The sequence below is a fragment of the Sabethes cyaneus genome, chromosome 1 (genome assembly GCF_943734655.1).
Source record: "Sabethes cyaneus chromosome 1, idSabCyanKW18_F2, whole genome shotgun sequence".
Classification (NCBI taxonomy): Eukaryota; Metazoa; Arthropoda; class Insecta; order Diptera; family Culicidae; genus Sabethes; species Sabethes cyaneus.
The window spans coordinates 151790192-151808997 of NC_071353.1; the positions used below are offsets into that span (position 1 = coordinate 151790192).

The 18806-nt window shown below is 41.2% G+C and overlaps 1 protein-coding gene across 1 annotated transcript; it reads left to right on the forward strand.

Moving 5' to 3' along the window:
* The first annotated feature begins 6875 nt into the window (after window positions 1–6875).
* Window positions 6876–8041, forward strand: LOC128743683 (aurora kinase B). Its single transcript, XM_053840313.1, has 2 exons — window positions 6876–7303; window positions 7359–8041. Exons 1-2 carry the CDS (start codon window positions 6981–6983, stop codon window positions 7966–7968), a joined length of 933 nt encoding a protein of 310 aa, XP_053696288.1. The 5' UTR covers window positions 6876–6980; the 3' UTR covers window positions 7969–8041.
* Window positions 8042–18806: the final 10765 nt, after the last annotated feature.

Genomic DNA, 18806 nt, shown 5'->3' on the forward strand with positions numbered 1-18806 from the left:
CTAGTTACCAACAAGAAGAATTTAAATAGAATTTTGAATGCCAATTTACAACAGTTATGCAGTCAAAAAGCTGATAAACAACAACCTGCAGTATAAAACGCCAGGAATGCTAATAAACGACTGATTTACTGCTTATTTTAATGCTTATTGGTTACCTGGGGTATGTGAATAATGTGGAATTTCCAACCGGAAGAAGACTACCCAAGTGACAATTTCAGGCTGATCAAACGCTTTTATAGCTGATTTTATTCAACCTGTGGCTGATCTATGGTTTAGGTTTAGACATATAAACCTTTTTTCAGCTCTTAAACCTCTAAAACTGGTGATTTTATCAAGCTTCATGCTAAATTGATAGCTGCTTTCTAAACTGTAATGAAGCTTAATACAGTGCACCCCCGTTCGTTTGAACGATTCCTCATGCAAACTAACGGGGTTAGTTTTTAATTTAAACAACTGGCAACCCTAAATATGCTGGAACTTGTGTGAACTGGCTGCCCTGCTTTTTGTTATTGTTTTGGTGGTTTGATACAGTAGGCAGTTGCAAGCAACGAATATTCATTCTCCGATCGGATTTCTACCATAATCGTTGGGAAAACGCAATGTGAAACAGATTAAACACGCTAGATCAGCACAAACAAATCGTGTTTATGAGCATTGTCTGCATAAGCAAATGATGTCATATTGAGTATGACGTTTGAACCATTTTTAATTTGCACGTCGTGCAAACCAACGGGGTTCAAATTAAAAAGTGTTCAGATTGAAAACGGTCAAACAAACGGGGGTCCGCGGTAGTAACTTCTTTGCGCTTTAAAATAGCCAATTTGCGCAATGCTGTCAATTCTATTTTTAGAACGAGAAATAGTATTGCAATCTGCTTTCCCATTCGCTTAATCAACGCTTCATCAACCTTTATGCAGCCAAAAGAAATCTATTTTTAAATTTAAATAAAAAGGGACCGCGTCATTTTTATTTTGCCGTGAACATTGCCGAACGCGATATTTTTAATTTCCAATAACTTTAATTTGTATAAGTAAGCTACTAAGCTAATTAAAAATGCTTGTCTTTTTTCCGGGAATTGAACCCGCCATCTTTTGGTCCATAAGCACTCACCGTCAGGATTGCCACATGCACAGATTATTCTGTGTTTAACAGATATTTGAAAGAAATCGCCTGTACAGAATCTGTATGCATAGAATACAGATTTTCGCCAAATTACACAGATTAAACAGATTTTTGAGCTTTTACATGAGAGTGAAAGAGACGGAAATAGTTAGCAAAATGACTCTTTCACTCTCAATGTTTTGCATTGGACAGATTTTTGCACAGATATTTTTCCTCGCCGTACAGATTGTCAGATTTTTCCAACAAAAAACACAGAATTATATGTGGCATCCCTGCTCACCGTATGATCCGCCCCATTTGCATCGGCAGAACAGATAGTGAGAATATTCTTACGCCTGAAGCCTAGTCCGCCTAGCGTGAAGCAATCGATAATGTCGATAACTGACAAACTTTTGCTGTCAGACGAATTGCGAAATTCTATGATCTGACAATATGTGTGCTGTGAGCCGAAAGAAAACTTGGTAGAAGTTTGTAAAGCCACTTTAACACCCTTAAGCAGCCTTAAAGTAGTTTGATAGCTGTGAGCCAATGATAGCTTCCACTCTACATTTTAACACTTTTAAGCAGCCGTAAAATGGTTTCATGTTTCTGGCTGTTTAGAAGCAGATTGTTTAGCAGAAAAATCCGCTATTAAACTTGTTTATCAGCTTTTGGGAGAGAACTGGGTTGAAAAACTTAAAGTAGCTTAAAGATCGCTTTTTCAAACACCATTTAAGTGCTTACTTTATGCAGCTTTTATCACCATAAACCAACCCGTAAACAGCCATTGCTCTTGCAATTCAGCTACCATTGTTACTTGGGTAGTACAGCACACAGCAAGGGTGACCATATCGATCCAACTAAAAATCAGGACATTTTTTGCCCACACATCCCGATGAAGATTTACTTACCTACTTAAGTATTTTGCCGTCCTAAGACAACACCTGTTGAACAACGTTTCGCCAATTAACTCGCCTGTGGGCTACTGCTCTCCAATTCCTCGGACACCGAGTACTCTCCGCTAGATCTCGCTCCACCTGGTCTAACCATCTTGCTCGCTGCGCTCCTAGTCGTATTCTTCCTACTGGATTTGAGGCAAACACCATCTTTGCAGGGTAGTTGTCCGGCATACTTGCAACATGTCCTGCCCATCGTATCCGTCCAGCTTTATCCACCTTTTGAGATACTGGGTTCGCCATAGAGCTGTGCAGGTTCATCGTTTAGTTGATGGTTAATCATTCATCCATGGTTCATTCTCCATCTCCATACTCCGTTTTCCTGTACGCCGCTGAAGATCGTTCTTATTACTCGTATTCCGAAAACTCCGAGTTGTAACTGACGGCGTCGTAGCTACCCAGCACTTACGACACCCCCTAAAACAAATCTCAGGGACTGCAAACGTTCGCCACTTGTTGGCAAGAAAACCCCTGAAAACCTTCTGCTTAAACTGTTCCCTTTATTAACGGATTTCCCTCGGTAATTGCTACCTTTTGATATCTAGGGGTTTCACTTCCGGCGGAGATGCTGACCTGGGTCCGTTTGCGGTCAGGTTGATGACATTTGGTACGAAGCTTGATGGCCTACTCCCGGCGTTCCGACTGCGGGCGCGCTTGGGGCTCTGAATAAGCGCGATGGCGATGACGCGGCGTAACTGCGATGGCGTCGTTGACAGGGACGCTCCTTCAGCTTCAGGATTGACGGATGTGGTGGTAGCGGGACGTTGTATTTCGTTTTTCAGTACCGTACTGTTTGACTTCGGACAGGGTAATGGCTCAAACTATCTTTTGTCCAACGACCTATGACCTTTTCGCGCTAAAACCTCCACTGTCTCTCGCTTGTCGTTTTCTGGACGCTTTATCGGCACCCGCAATCCATGTTAGCTTTACTCTATTTTCTGCCCCCTGGTGGTGGGTGGGTGGAAGCCGTTGCGTATGGCTTCGTACACGTCGTGTTCGCAATAGGGTGTTCCAGCTACTCTCTTGACAATTTATTGCGGGACATTCATAAAATACAGTGGAACGATTCCTCATGCAAATTAACGGGGTTACTTTTTAATTTGAACAACTGGTAACCCGAAATATGCTGAAACCTGTGTGAACTGGCCGCCCTGATCTTTGTTATTGTTTTGGTGGTTTGTTTTAGTTGGCAGTTGCAAGTGCGAATATTGCATTTTCCGATCGGATTTCTCTCTTAATCGTTAGGAAAACGAAATGTGAAACCGATTAAACACGCTAGGTCAGTACAAACGAATCGAACAAATGATGTTATGTTGAGAATGACATTTGAACCATTTTTAATTTGCACGTCGTGCAAACCAACGGGGTTCAAATTAAAAAGTGTTCAGATTAAAAATGGTCAAGCGACCGGGGGTCCACGGTATTTTGCACGCGCGACAGTCTCCTAAATCTTGGGCAGAGACTAAGCCGACGGTTACAGAGTACTCGCAGGTCCTCCTCGAGCATTGTCCATGTTTCATGCTGGTAGAGAACAACCGGTCTAGTAAGCGTCTTGCACAGGGGACCCTTTGTACAAGGGCTGTCTGCTCGACCGCAATTGTTAGTAAAGCTCATAGTAAGCACGATTTCCGCTGTTAATACGCCTCTGAATCTCACGACTAGTAACATTGTCTGCCGTTACCAGTGAGCCAAATTAGTCTACTACCCAAACTCATCGCCGTCGGCCGATAAAGATTTAGATTCGATAAATCGACCAACCTAACCTTCCGATCCTTGTGTTTAGAGGTATAATTCTCACAATGCTAGACAAATATGATCCTAATGATGTACCACTCCAACCATACAGATAAACAAATTACAACATTCTATTGTGGAGCCAAATGCTTTCTTGTATAAATGCTATAGTGAGTTTCAGTGAGCAAGTAAACCTAACTACCGTCGAAATTGCACCAAAAACCAGAGGAAAAGCCCCCAAATATCCTGGCAAGCCCTGGAAAAACATCATATAGGAGACCAGAAACGAATAAGGCATACCATACGGATCCCGGGTTGCTCATGCTATAACAAGAGCTTTTCTCCATTGAATTCGTCCTGGGCTATTCGTCGCCAATTCGTTGAGCATCTCGACATTCGCAAGTCAGCTGCAATCTGGTCGAGCTACGCAGCACGTAAGGCTCCTCTTTATCTAGAGTCGCTGGTGCATTTTTGCGATATGGCTCATACGCCTGCGCCATTCTCTGCCTTCTGCTTGTCTCCGCATAGTCCGCAACACCTTTCGTACAAATACACGTCTATCTTCCATAAGCAAGACTGCACAAGTCTTGTGGGGTGAAAAGAAAGTCCGAATTCCAACTTAAATGCATCGTTGAATCTTCTTAGCTGTATTATTAGCGGTTTCCCTATATATTTGGTTTGCGACGCGTTGATTTTTTACCCAGTCCTCTTAACCTCCGTTTTCCGTCGTCTAAACAAACAGTCCAAAGGACAAAGGACAATTCGAAAGGAGTCAATCGCGTTAGTTGGTCTGGATAACCGTTCTTGTGCATTAACTGCCATAGCTCTTCACGTTTAACTGTATCGTATGCTGCCTTGGAATCCACGTCAATATTAACCGTGGGCATGCTGTACTCCCGACAACTCGGGAGGAATAGTCTGAGCGAGAAAATTTGACCCGTAGTAGCACGGCCTCTCGTAAGGTCGCGTGATACTGCCCTACGAAATTTCTTGCTATTGTAGAAAGACGCCGTAACCAAATCTGGGAGCACTTTGTATTCCGTCGGTAGGTTCGAGCGCACAGTTACTGGTACTAGATAATGATTTAGGATGTATCCGCATCCCGTAGGGAACGCATATTGATGATATTTGAGAAAAATCGGCCATCGATGAGAATTAGACAGATTAGGCTCAATACCCGTTGGTCAGGTGGTTCCAAGGGTGGCTTGTGATTATCTTTGCTACATTTACGCAACTGAGAATGTAAAATCAGGTATCGAAGATAAGATAACCTATGTTTCTAGAGAAACTGACGAAACAGGACTTTAAAAACAAGTGGACTTCAATTTCTTTAGTAAAGCAGGATTTCATTTTAAAAATCAGGATTTTCCGCTGTAAACCAGGACACCAGGACAACGCTCGTGGAAGCATGACATGTCCTGGTAAACCAGAACGAGTGGTCAACCTAAGCAAAACAGAACATAACCTGTAAACATCCAGTGATGCCGGCGCCAATACTTGTCTAGGGACTATAAGGTCCCAAACCAAGTTTAATCCTTTTTCTCTTGATTATACATAATTACAGTGGTAACCCGATTTTGTCACGTTTTTTACCCGATTTTGTCACTCTCGATTTATCAAAAGCTTAGTTTGAAAATCATTTTCAAACATGTGATACACTGTGAAAAGAACTGTGTTGATTATCGTGGAGTTTCCACAAAAGTTGTTTCTTACCTTCACAACTTATATTAGCTAGAAGGGCACTTTCTTTGACAAAGTTCTTTATAATAATCTTCTCAAAAATTTTGTAGAACATTGTTTGGCTCTATCTCTTACTGTTTGAAAAATAAATTTTTCATCTTACTTTTAGGGGGGTTAATCAAAGAATCGTTCATACCATAAGAAAGAGCTTTTTACGCTGTGAAATTTCTTTGAACATAGTTAACTAGTATAATCAACCATTTCGGCGCAATTAAAAAACGCGTGTTTTCATACCTGTGCTGTGAACAGGTGACAAATGTCGACAGAGAGGTAGAAAGGAAGTGCGAAATGCCCTAAAACTGATCAGAATGAAATATATGTAGTTCGTTCTAAGTTATCTGTAAAAAAATAAAAATTGAAAAAGTACCCGATTTTGTCACTGTCCCGTTTTTATCACCTCTAAATTCATCATTAGGGTGACAAAATCGGGTCATTACTGTATACACTCATCTTGCCCTAAAGAATTTGCGATCTCTTTGGACGAGGAACTTTTGCATTTTTTTTTCTAGCACACATCTCCAACAGACATCAAAGTGGACAAGGTTTAATCGTGTTCCTGAATTTTTTATGTTGGAACGAGGAGGTTTCGACACTCTGGCATAGTTCCCAAGCAAAGACATCAAAATAATCTAGGTCTAATCGCGATGTTAAGAAATCTTTTTGAGACGTGGAGACCTTGTTATTTGTTTTAATTTTCCCAAGTACAGATATCAAATTGGTCTAGGTTAAATCGTCGCACGCAAGGAATCTTTGCAACCTGTTGGGACGGAGAGATTTTGTCATTTTTTTTCACATTAAAACACTTTAAAACTATGATGGCGTCTTTTCCAACCAATCACGAAGCAAGGATTTCCGGTTCCACAGTGCTTGATTATTTTCAATTTTGCAGTAGTGCGTACGTATGTACTTTGAAATCAAAAGGTTTTTTTACTGGGGTTGTTGATGCGTAGAAGATTTTCCGATGCAAAAATATTGAAAATCGATTGGAAAACCGCTAAGCTCTTAGCGCTCAAAATCGTTCATTTTTTTCGTGATGCTCGCATTTTTCGATTTTTTGAAATGACACCCTATCCCAAACCTTGCCGTAAGACGTAGTCCTACGTCTAAAATTTTTATAAAACTTTAAACTTCTTTCAGGTTTTTTCCGTTTTTTTTCAGACTGGCTCAGATAAAAAAAACCAAGATTGACCCCTCGGTAAACTATAATGTTTTTATCTTTTATGGAACAGTGCTCGAATAACTTCCTTGCAAGTTTTGAGTTGAACTTAACGCCTAATCGACCCAAAGTACCAAAGCCTTCAATTCAAACATCTGTCAAAAGTCAAACAAAGCAAACCGTCCATCGCGCTTCAAAGCAGAGAACAAAATCCGTTTAATTTTAATTTTTTTCGACCGCGACCACCGTCATTGACCGTTCGTTTCTTTTCGTGTAATTAAATTGGTTCCGCAATGGCCGCTACGGATCGTATGTACGCGTTGGACGATCTACCGCAGCTGATCGAGGGCGTCAGCTCGGAGCACGTCGTCGGGGTAACGCAGTTTATCGTCAGTATGATGTCCCATCCGGCCTACGGGCAGAAGTACCGCTGGAGCAAGGATGACTTCGAGCTGGGTTGCGCCCTCGGACGGGGAAAGTTCGGTCGAGTGTATTTGGCACGCGAGAAGCACAGCAAGTTTATGGTGGCTATGAAGGTGATGTTTAAATCGGAACTGGTTAAGGGTCGGGTGGAGAAGCAGCTGCTGCGCGAGGTTGAAATTCAGTCTCGATTGAAGTAAGTTTGGTACCTTTTTAAAACAGACCGCCCGGTAAAAGTCTAAATTTTTCAGGCATCCACATATCCTTCGATTGTACACTTGGTTCCACGACGATAGACGAATCTATTTGGCGCTGGAATTGGCTTCACAGGGCGAACTGTACAAACATTTGAAAGCATCCCCGCACGGACGGTTCAATGAGAAACGTTCGGCGAAATACACTTACCAGGTTGCGGACGCACTCAACTATTGCCACGCAAACAATGTCATCCATCGTGATTTGAAACCGGAGAACATTCTTCTCACCGATGACGATAATGTTAAACTGGCCGATTTCGGTTGGTCTGCCCACACCAATTCGAACCGGCGCAAGACGATGTGCGGAACGCTCGACTATCTGCCCCCGGAGATGGTGGACGGTAAGATCTACGATGATTCGGTGGACCAGTGGTGCCTGGGGATTCTGTGCTACGAGTTTCTGGTCGGCTGTCCGCCGTTCGAGTCGGAAACGACGGAAGCCACGTACGATCGGATTCGGCGGCTCGAGGTGGACTATCCGCGGTTCATGAGCGTCGGCGCAAAGGATTTGATCTCGAAGCTGCTGCGGAAGCCGAGCAGCTCCCGGATTACGCTGGTGGATGTTATGAAGCACTTTTGGATTAAGGAGAATATGGGTAACTGAAGCGAACTGAGAGAGAAGTTATTTAATGCCGTGTTTTTAAACTGTTTCGAATCTTGTGTATCTATATTATAAAATAAACGTCAATTCAAGTGTATCTGATCTTTTTCAAATATTAGGAGAATCCAAAACTGAAAAAAGTGTATCCGACATTCAATATTTCATGATGTTTCTTATTAATTTTTCGGCTTAAAGGGCCATATCACAGAACAGAAGTGGAAGTTGAAATCCAAAGACGTGTTGTCGAAACACAGCATATTCTTGACTGATTGTTAAATGGACTGTTGCGTCGTGTGTCAGTAGGAGCCAGGCGGGTGGAGGAAACTTCATTGAATCTAGTATATATGCCAAGTCCAGATCTAGGGGCGGCAAAACTACAAGAGACAAGATAGATTCAATATTGCGGGATAACCATTCGCTTGAGCTCGACCAGCAAGCTCTACTGAGTCGATCCTCGAGACTGAGACTGTTCATTCTGGGACACATGGCAGAAGTAGGTAATATAATGAAACAAAGGAAGAGAAAAAGCGTGAAGGAGAAAAAGCGAAAAATTAATTAAGGGAGAACAATTGAAGCAACGCTTATTATGTTTGTATAACGTAGTATGGTGTCGACTTGTATTTGTTTGTAGCTTTTTTTTGGGAAATGGCGTATGTAGTCAAACCAAAATCGTAACAAATTTTTAGTTACTCTCCGACGTTTCGCTTTTATTTTTAAAGCTTTTTCAAGGAATCGCTATAAACATTGGTATTTTAACTATATGACAATTTTTAGTATTTGTTTGTTACTCACTAACTAGTTTGTCCGTTGCCTGAATGATTTTGTCTGAAAATGTCTAAAATTGTCGCTGCTTGTATAACTTTCCTCTTTATTCAAGCTGGGGGATCCGCGGATCGAACCAAGCTATTATGGGAGCCAATTAAATTAGACATTAAAACCGATCATGATGCGTTCCAATTATTACACTATTTGGTATAAATGTAGCTGTGTAACTCCTATCCCAGTGGTCGTATCTTAAGGATGCCAGCCGGGATAAGAGCAAGCTTAATGGAGAAGCGTTTGCTGAAAAGAGAGGGGACATTTATGCGAATGCTGAGTGTTGGTACAAGGAATACCCTTGCCAGTCGTGAGCGTCTATTCTCAGACGAGGCTCTTAACGGTGGTTCCACTACCGGGTGGAACATCGTTTCCGCATTCCGCTAACCTGGAGGGGACAGCTAAACTATATGAGACACGTGTTGTCTTGAACGCTAAACCCAAGTTGGCAGCCTTATCACGAGACTTATTAGGGTGGTCTTAGTACCGCAACTTACCTAAGCCAAACTACTATAAACCAGCAAGAAAACACGACTCGGAACATTCGGCAAGGGCCCAGGACGAGACGTATATCTGCGCGTTCGTAATGGCGAATATTATACGGCAACGTTTACCCGTTCATACCGGCTTATTTTATTCGTGAAAGTTAGTTATCTCCACTTCGTCAGATAGTGAGAATTACGAAACATTTTCATCTGGCTTTCAATAACCAGAAGAAGGAATAAGCATATATTGTATCCACCAGTGGCTTCCTCAGTAGCAGCGTACTCACCTATTGTCTGCATAGAAACCGAACGAAGCAATAATAAAGGTCGTGCGAGACACACAGCGAGGATCGCGCCACCCTGGACATCAAAGTTTGATGAGGCGCCGCGGCAGCCTGGAAACTAAATATTTGTGAAGTATTCAATTACTATACACATTTCTTTTTTTTTTAATTAAGTTTTTTTTTACTTTTATTATTATTTTTTATGAATTGTTTTTTTTTAACACTGCTGATTGACCCCCCCCCCATTGCATACGAGTTCATTACAGTATTCGGCGGAAGAGCTTATTGCTCCCGCTCAAAATGAACGACTCTAAAGTTGATTTGATCAACGATGTTGACTCAAACGGTGAGGAAATGGAAGAGGAGTTCCGAGGATTCCCGACTCCCGGCCCTTCCCAACTTCCGGCACCTACTCCACCGCCAATGCAACCCCCTATAAACCAGAGAAAGAAAGCTTACCCAGATGGCTCAAAAGGACCGTTTGTTGTCTACTTCCGGTCCATAAGTAAACCATTGAACATTATTCAAATCGGCAAGGACCTGGCAAAACATTTTTCGGACGTAACCGACATTACGAAGGTGAGACCGAATAAATTGCGAGTTGTCGGGAGGAGCTTGAAGCAAGCAAACGAGATTGCTAGCTCTGAGTTCTTTACGAGAGAGTATCGCGTGTACATCCCTGCCAAGGATGTAGATCGGAATCCTTTCGTGTGACTTTCGCTGGATCTGCTCTTCCTTTTTGTGGTTTTGTGCTATATGTTGTCCTGTCAGGAGATATCTTGCGTCCCTTGCGAGAAGGACTAGGTGAGTTGCTCTTTCTTCTCTTTCTAGATCTATCTTGCAAGGTACCAGAGGGTCCTGCCACGGGATCATCAGATGTACCCTCATCAGATGGCAAAAGGTTAAAGATATTTCCTGGCATAGGTGGTGTAGCTCTCTTTAGCATCTCTGCAAAAGATCGCTTTGAGCGTTCTTTAAGAGAGCGCTTTAATTTTTCCCCGCGTTGAAGATCATGAAGAAATTCCCCACAGTAAAGACACTTTACGGTCTCTTCACTGCAGGTGCTCTCTCCATGATTTCCGCCGCATTTGATGCAGCGTGCCTTGTTGCAACAGAAGGTGGCTGTATGACCCAACTGCTTGCAATTCTGGCAGTTCATGACCCGCGGTACATACAAGCGTACAGGTAGACGAACCCTATCCAAGAGAATGTAGTTCGGTAAGCGGTTTACAAAATCCGAAGCAGGTACCTCCTGGTTTGCAAAATTTTAAATCAAATCAGGAATACCCACCGCTTCCTAGAGCACCAAGAACCGCAAGTGCACCTCATTCTCGGCTAGAGAATAACGCAGGATTCTTGAAATTCTCGGATATCGTGGACTGGATACTAATAACTTTCAATATCTCCGATCCTCTTAAAAGTCTTCTGCTTACTTTTCTCCCTACAGTAAAAACATTTTTGCAACAACTAGTAACATAATGGCCCCTTCTTGCTGCTATCATATCCTTCGATGGCAAATACATCGAGAAAAAATGGGAATTCAATAATGGTGTTACAATGGAACTGCAGAAGTATCATCCCCAAGTCTGATCTTTTTAAGCAATTAATTAACATATATAATTGTGACGCGTTTGCGCTTTGCGAAACATTTCTCACTTCAGATAACGAGCTCTATTTTCAAGATTTTAATATAATTCGTCGGGATCGAGGATCACATGGCGGGGGAGTACTTTTAGGGATCAAAAAGTGCTATTCCTTCTTCCGAATCGACCTCCCCTCCTTCCCAAACATAGAAGCTGTCACCATTCAAGCTATCGTAAATGGTAAAGACATCTCTATAGCATCGATTTATATTCCTCCGGCAGTACGGTTCGAACAGAGGCAACTTTACGACATAGCAGAGTTGCTCCCAGCACCATTTCTGATTTTAGGAGATTTTAATTCTCACTGCACACAATGGGGGTCACTATATGACGATAACCGTTCTTCTTTAATTAGTAGTCTGATTGACGAATTTGATATGACACTTTTAAATACCGGGGAAGCGACACGTATACCTAATCCTCCAGCCCGTGAAAGCGTGCTTGATGTGTCCCTCTGCTCGACGTCACTAGCGTTAGATTGCCAGTGGAAGGTAATTAACGATCGCCACGGTAGTGATCGTTTGCCAATCGTTATCTCAATTGCTAATGGTTCAGCCTCCTCGAATCCTATCAATGTCGCATATGACATCACGCGAAATATTGATTGGAAGAGTTACGCATCTACAATATCCGAAGCTGTAGAGTCTTATGAAGTACTTCCTCCGGAGGAAGAGTATACGTTTATCACTAGCTTGATCCTCGACGCCGCGACTCAAGCACAGACAAAACCGATACCGGGTACAAGAATTAATCGACGACCTCCCACTAACTGGTGGGACAAAGAGTGCTCTGACCTGTACGCGAAAAACTCTACGGCGTATAAGGACTTTCGAAAACATGGTTCGATAGAACAGCTTAGGAAGTACGAAGTACTTGAGAGGCAAATGAAAAGTTTGATGAAAGCAAAAAAAACGCGGTTATTGGCGACGGTTCGTGAACGGATTATCTAGAGAAACAGCGATGAGTACTCTTTGGCAAACTGCTAGACGCATGCGGAATCGTAACGTTACAAATGAAAGCGCGGAATATTCGAATCGATGGATTCTCGATTTTGCCAAGAAAGTCTGTCCGGACTCTGTACCGTCACAGAGATCTTTTCGCGATGCGTCCCCGTCGTTTACAAACGAACCGCCGTTTTCAATATCAGAATTTTCAATTGCTCTCCTTTCGTGCAACAATAATGCTCCAGGGTTAGATAGAATTAAATTCAACTTGCTGAAAAATCTACCTGACTCTGCTAAAAAGCGACTATTGAACCTGTTCAATAGGTTTCTCGAGCTAAATATCGTACCGCATGACTGGAGACAGGTGAAAGTTATCGCTATTCGGAAACCAGGAAAACCAGCTTCCGACCACAATTCGTATAGGCCGATTGCAATGCTCTCCTGCATCCGGAAATTGATGGAGAAAATGATCTTATTTCGTTTAGACAAATGGATCGAAACGAACGGCTTACTTTCAGATACTCAATTTGGTTTTCGCAAAGGTAAAGGAACGAACGATTGCTTAGCGTTGCTTTCTACAGAAATACAACTCGCTTTTGCTCGTAAAGAGGAAATGGCATCCGTATTCTTGGATATCAAAAGAGCTTTTGAATCAGTTTCCGTGGAAGTCTTAACCGAGAAGCTTCATACACGAGGACTTTCACCGAACTTGAATAATTTTCTGCTCAATTTGTTGTCAGAAAAACGCATGCTTTTTAAACATGACAATCTGACAACCTCACGAATCAGCTACATGGGCCTCCCCCAGGGCTCTTGTTTAAGTCCTCTGTTGTGTAATTTCTACGTTAACGACATTGACGAATGTCTTGCCAACCCATGCACGCTAAAACAACTTGCTGACGATAGCGTTGTTTCCGTTACGGGAAACAAAATCGATGATCTGCAAGGTCCTTTGCAAAATACTTTGGATAACTTGTCCAGCTGAGCTCTTAAGCTTGGTTTCGATTTCTCCCCGGAGAAAACTGAGCTGGTCGTTTTCTCACGGAAGCACGATCCAGTACAACTGCAGTTTCTACTAACGGGCAGAACGATCTCGTAGGTTTTAGTCACAAAATATCTCGGGGTCTGGTTCGATTCTAAATGCACTTGGGCATGCCATATTAGGTATCTGAAACAAAAATGCCACCAGAGGATCAATTTTCTCCGTACAATAACCGGGACCTGGTGGGGCGCCCACCCAGGAGATCTTATAAGATTGTACCAAACAACGATACTGTCGGTTCTCGAATACGGTTGTTTCTGCTTCCGCTCCGCCGCGAAGACGCACATTATTAAACTAGAGAGAATACAGTATTGCTGTTTGCGTATTGCCTTAGGATGTATGCAATCAACACATACGACGAGTCTCGAAGTGCTGGCTGGTGTTCTTCCCTTGAAACACCGCTTTTGGGAACTGTCCTACCGTCTGCTCATTCGATGTGAGGTTATGAACCCATTAGTGATTTGTAATTTCGAGAGGCTTGTCGAACTTCAATTTCAAAGTAGATTCATGACTTTATATTTCGATTACATGGCTCAAGATATCAGCCCTTCTTCATACACTTCCTTTTGTGTCACATCGCAAGATACTTCTGATTCTGCTATATTCTTCGATATCACCATGAAAGAAGATATAATTGGTATCCCGGATCAAATTCGTGCACTTGAGATCCCTAAAATTTTCTACAATAAGTTCGTAAACGTTAGTTCTGATAAAATGTTTTTTACTGATGGATCTAAGCATAATGAGTCCACTGGCTTCAGTGTCTTCTATGAAAATATTACAGCTTCTTTCAAACTCGATGCTCCTGCTTCTGTATACGTGGCAGAATTGGTCGCAATTCACCACGCTCTTGGGATTATCGAAACAATGCCCACATACCATTACTTTATCTTTACAGATAGTCTCAGCGCTATAGAGGCTCTCCGCTCAATGAAGCCTGCGAAGCATTCACCGTATTTCTTGGGGAAAATACGAGAGCTTACAAAAGCTTTGTCCGGGAAAAAATACCAGGTTACCTTAGCGTGGGTCCCTTCTCACTATTCCATTCCGGGCAATGAAAGGGCTGACTCATTAGCTAAGGTGGGCGCAATCGAAGGCGAAACTTATTATAGACCAATTGCCTATAATGAATTTTTTAGCGTTTTGCGCCAGAGAGCTCTCATTAGCTGGCAATCCTCATGGAATAAAGGAGAACTGGGACGGTGGCTTCATTCCATCACTCCTAAGGTATCGACGAAGGCGTGGTTCAAGGGGTTGGATTTGGGTCGAGACTTCATTCGTTTGATATCCAGGCTCATGTCCAATCACTATACGTTAAACTCGCATCTCTACCGAATAGGACTTGCAGAAAGCAATCACTGTGTTTGTGGCGATGGTTATCACGACATCGAGCATATTATATGGTCGTGTACCGAATTTTGTGGTGTCAGGTCCCAGCTAACAGATTCCCTTCGGGCCCGAGGAATACAACCAAACGTGCCGGTGCGAGACATTCTGGCGAGCAGGGATCTTCAGTACATGACTCTGGTTTATAACTTTCTAAAGAAAATTGACGTAAGAATTTAATACGCTTTTGTATAATTCGCAGACCAATCGATTTCCACGTAACAATGCCACACCAATGAAGACACATTAATTCATTGAAGACCCGCACCCACGAACGTAGTAACTGGAACGCTGAACAGCGTTTATCTACTGGACCCTGTCCACCGCTAATAGTAGAAAACAATAACGAGCTTTGAAACCTTGAAAGGGATAGGTTCCTTGTCCTTCAGCTTTGGAATACTTGTATTAACCCCAGTAAATCGGGTGTAACGATCGTACCCTCTAACATAGTATATAAGCAGTGTTGAACATGTTATAAAAACTAGACATAAAAAAAAGTTGGCTCCTTAAAGCTACCGTATACGAGCCTGTACAAATAAATGACATGATTAAAAAAAATACCTTTGGACCATAAGGCGTAACGTTTTGCCTTTCTACTATATAAATATATAGTATAAAGGTATAGAAATCACTTGGAAAACCGGAAATGGAAAGAAGCTCCTGCGGGCCGAATGTTATATACCATTCGACTCAGTTTCGAAAACTGAGCATTTTCTGTGTGTGTGTATGTATGTGTGTGTGTGTGTGTGTGTGTGTGTGTGTGTGTGTGTGTGTATGTGTGTGTGTGTGTGTGTGTATGTGACGCTTTTAATCTCACTCACTTTTCTCGGAGATGGCTGGACCGATTTTAATGTTCTTAGTGTCAAATGAAAGGTCTAGGTGTCCCATTGGTCGCTATTGAATTTCATACTGATCGGACTTTTAGTTCAAAAGTTATGTATAAAAATACGAAAAATATGGGACTTCATTATCTCATAGGTCTCTTAACCGATTTGAACAATATTCATTGCATATGAAAGAGGAGCCTTGCAAACCCTTAACTTCCAAATTTCATGACGATTGGACTTGTAGTTTGAAAGTTACATAAAGAAATGTGAAAAAATAGTGTTTAAAACATATTTATGTAACATATAAGCATTAATTTAATGAAAAACATCACACATTTTATGATTATTTGAAAATTACTGCTGAGATCTATCAAACGAAACCGAGTTATTTAAAATCGGACGCTTCATTCAAAAGTTATTCAAACTTTAACACTTAAGCACCGTATATTAAACCGTTAAAACGTGTGAAATCAAAACATATCAATCAAATGTTGATTGTATTCAATGTATGAGATGTGTGTGATGTATGTGTGTATGTATGTGTGTATGTATGTGTGTGTGTATGTATGTATGTATGTATGTATGTATGTATGTATGTATGTATGTATGTATGTATGTATGTATGTATGTATGTATGTATGTATGTATGTATGTATGTATGTATGTATGTGATGACAATTTGCAATTTTAAAATTTGCAATGAAATTCAAGAAAAGTGAGAAACATGTCAATTGTCTGAAGTTTTTGAAGCCTCTTAGTGGAATACGAACTCTGAAATTAAAGAAAAGAAAAAACTTTTACCGACTAAATTCCACTATTTAATATTTATTCGCGACAGATACGTATACGCTTTGAAATAAGACACTGATGAAGCCTGCACGTCGTAGGTGAACTACGTATCTGTTACAAATAAATATTAAATAGTGGGATTCAATCGAAAAGTTTTTTCTTGTCTTTGATTTCAGATTTCAATTGTCATTTTCTTCGCTTGCTGTTACTCACAATTGTACAAGAAAAGCAAAAAGCGAAGAAAAGCAATTTATTTAAGCATGTAGGTATAGTGGTGTATAAAATCAAAAATACTAGTGAGTTGATTTTTCCAAATAAATTTGTACAAATTCCAAACAAATTCTGCGCATCAATAGATGCTCTTTTCAATCAATAGATACTAAGGCTTAGAAATGTAATATGAAAAATAGGAAGTAAACGTTGCACGGTAGAAATTTTGTAAGATTTGTTTTCGTTAGTGATATTTTAAAGGACAGATGTCTTATGTCATGTATCATGTTTTAATAAATAAAAGCACTGGGAATCATATCGATCGTATTTCCCATTCTCAAGCATGTTAATGGCGCAGCTTTGGCACTATTTTTCGACCTCATCTTGTTGTCCCAACCCTCTAACATTGTAAAAACGATGCGATCAAGCTAATGACTATCTTTTCATGAAAGTACATTCAAAAGAAGCTTAAGTTTTGATTTTCATGCAAAAATAATTATCTGAAGGAGTGCTAGCTAAGAAATAGTTCCATTTTTCGTTTTCATATCTAATGCTCTATTTAGTAATTTTTTTCTAATTCAGATATATTGCAAAATTGAAGCCAAGCAAACCAATAGTAAAATTTTGAGATCAATCATTTTGTTGTAGATATCCTTTTTCTTCAAAAGCGAAATATAATAATAATCTTTCTGAACTCTTGTTTTTCAAAGATGCTAACTTTTGAATGCCTGGTATTAATATCAAAATATCAAAAAATCTGCTATGAACAAATACTTCATATTGTCAATTCAAAACAAGTTTCGTATGTGGCTCTGAAGCCCGAAAGTAGACGTCTGTAGACCCGTTAGAGGGTTAATTTCAAATTTTCTATACATATTCATTCAAGTCTGTAAAAATTATCTTTTGTGTTTACATTATTTTTCTATAAATATTATAAAACTAAATAAGGTGTTCATCAAGTAACATAAATGACGCTTACATGTATTTACGCACCCAAGGAAAGAAAATATATTTATTTTTCACAATACGTTGTGAATTTTACTGGCAAATAAGGATTTTGAGGAATACGGAACGGATATTTAAAAATATAGTCTAATATAACATCTATACATCTACAATTAAGTTCCTGAGAAATTAAATAATGATTATTGTGGCAGTAGAAAGGCTAGGTCACGCCGCTAGGTGGATTAATTCGGGTTTTTTGGTTGGGGAATGGTTGAGGAAGAATGATCGTGAGCCACTGACCCCAAGCATGAGTACTGGATGGCAGCAATGGACGAGGAGTTCCATTTGTCGATGGAGAATTACACTTCACTTGGGAGATAGCAGGATCTCCGCGCAAGGGATAGACTGCATGTCATCCGAGATGCTCAAAGTTGACCCATCTTTGTCAGTTCAGTCTAGATAATGCATCAGCTATTCAGCAATATATGGAAAACCGCATTTTTTTCGTTGGACTAGATGCACGATATATTAGTCCAAGTCCTTAAAAATGGGAACCTAACTGAATGCGATAACTTGCGTGACATCACGTTGCTCTGTATTACTCTTAAAGTTCTTTGAGGGTAGCCTTTAACCGGCTCCAGGTGAAGAACGACGCGACCCTCCGGCGGCAGCAAGCTGGATGCCGTGTTGGCCGATCGTAGGCAAAATTCCAGGACGCTCTTCTGCTGGGTGTTCGTTGACGTTGAAAAAGGAGTTTGACCTGCTCAACCACGAAAACGTCTGGGACGCACTTAGGCGTAGAGTTATTCTATATAAGCTAACTCATCTCATAGAGGCTCAGTACGAGACTTTCTCGTACAATATGTTCGAGAATGAAATTCGAGAACGTAGGTGGAAATGGATCGGAAAAACCTTGAAGAAAAAAGCGTACGAGATCTGAGAGAAGCACTCGACTGGGATCCGCAAGAACAACGTAGAAAAGGCAGACGCAGAGGCTCATGGTGACGACGTAGCTTAGCCAAACGACATCCGGTCTGTCGAAGATAACCTGTCCTGACGCCAGGTGAGAATCATGACAGGTAAGCGTCGACGGTGTCTCTGATTGCATCCCTTTGTTCTGCGGAAAGCGGCGGATATGATGTACTTGCTACGGATAGGATGCAAGACCGCGGTGACTGGTGTACGCTGCTGGTGGAAATATCACGACTGCAGTGAGAGGTTGATAATTTCCATGTCACTAGTCTCGGTACATCCGGGTATCGTCTGCGTTTCGGGAATTATGCTTCTTCCGCTGTACAAGTTTGTATTAAGCTTAAAGTTTGTATTAAGCGTCGCAGTCTATTCTAATTGTTGGAGTGACATGAGGAGTGGAGGCAATCGGTGGTCACGGTAGGGTGGAAACGTGAACCTTTATTCACTGTAACTTGGGTTAAATGTCATCTAAAAAGAATATGCTGCCATTACAACAGC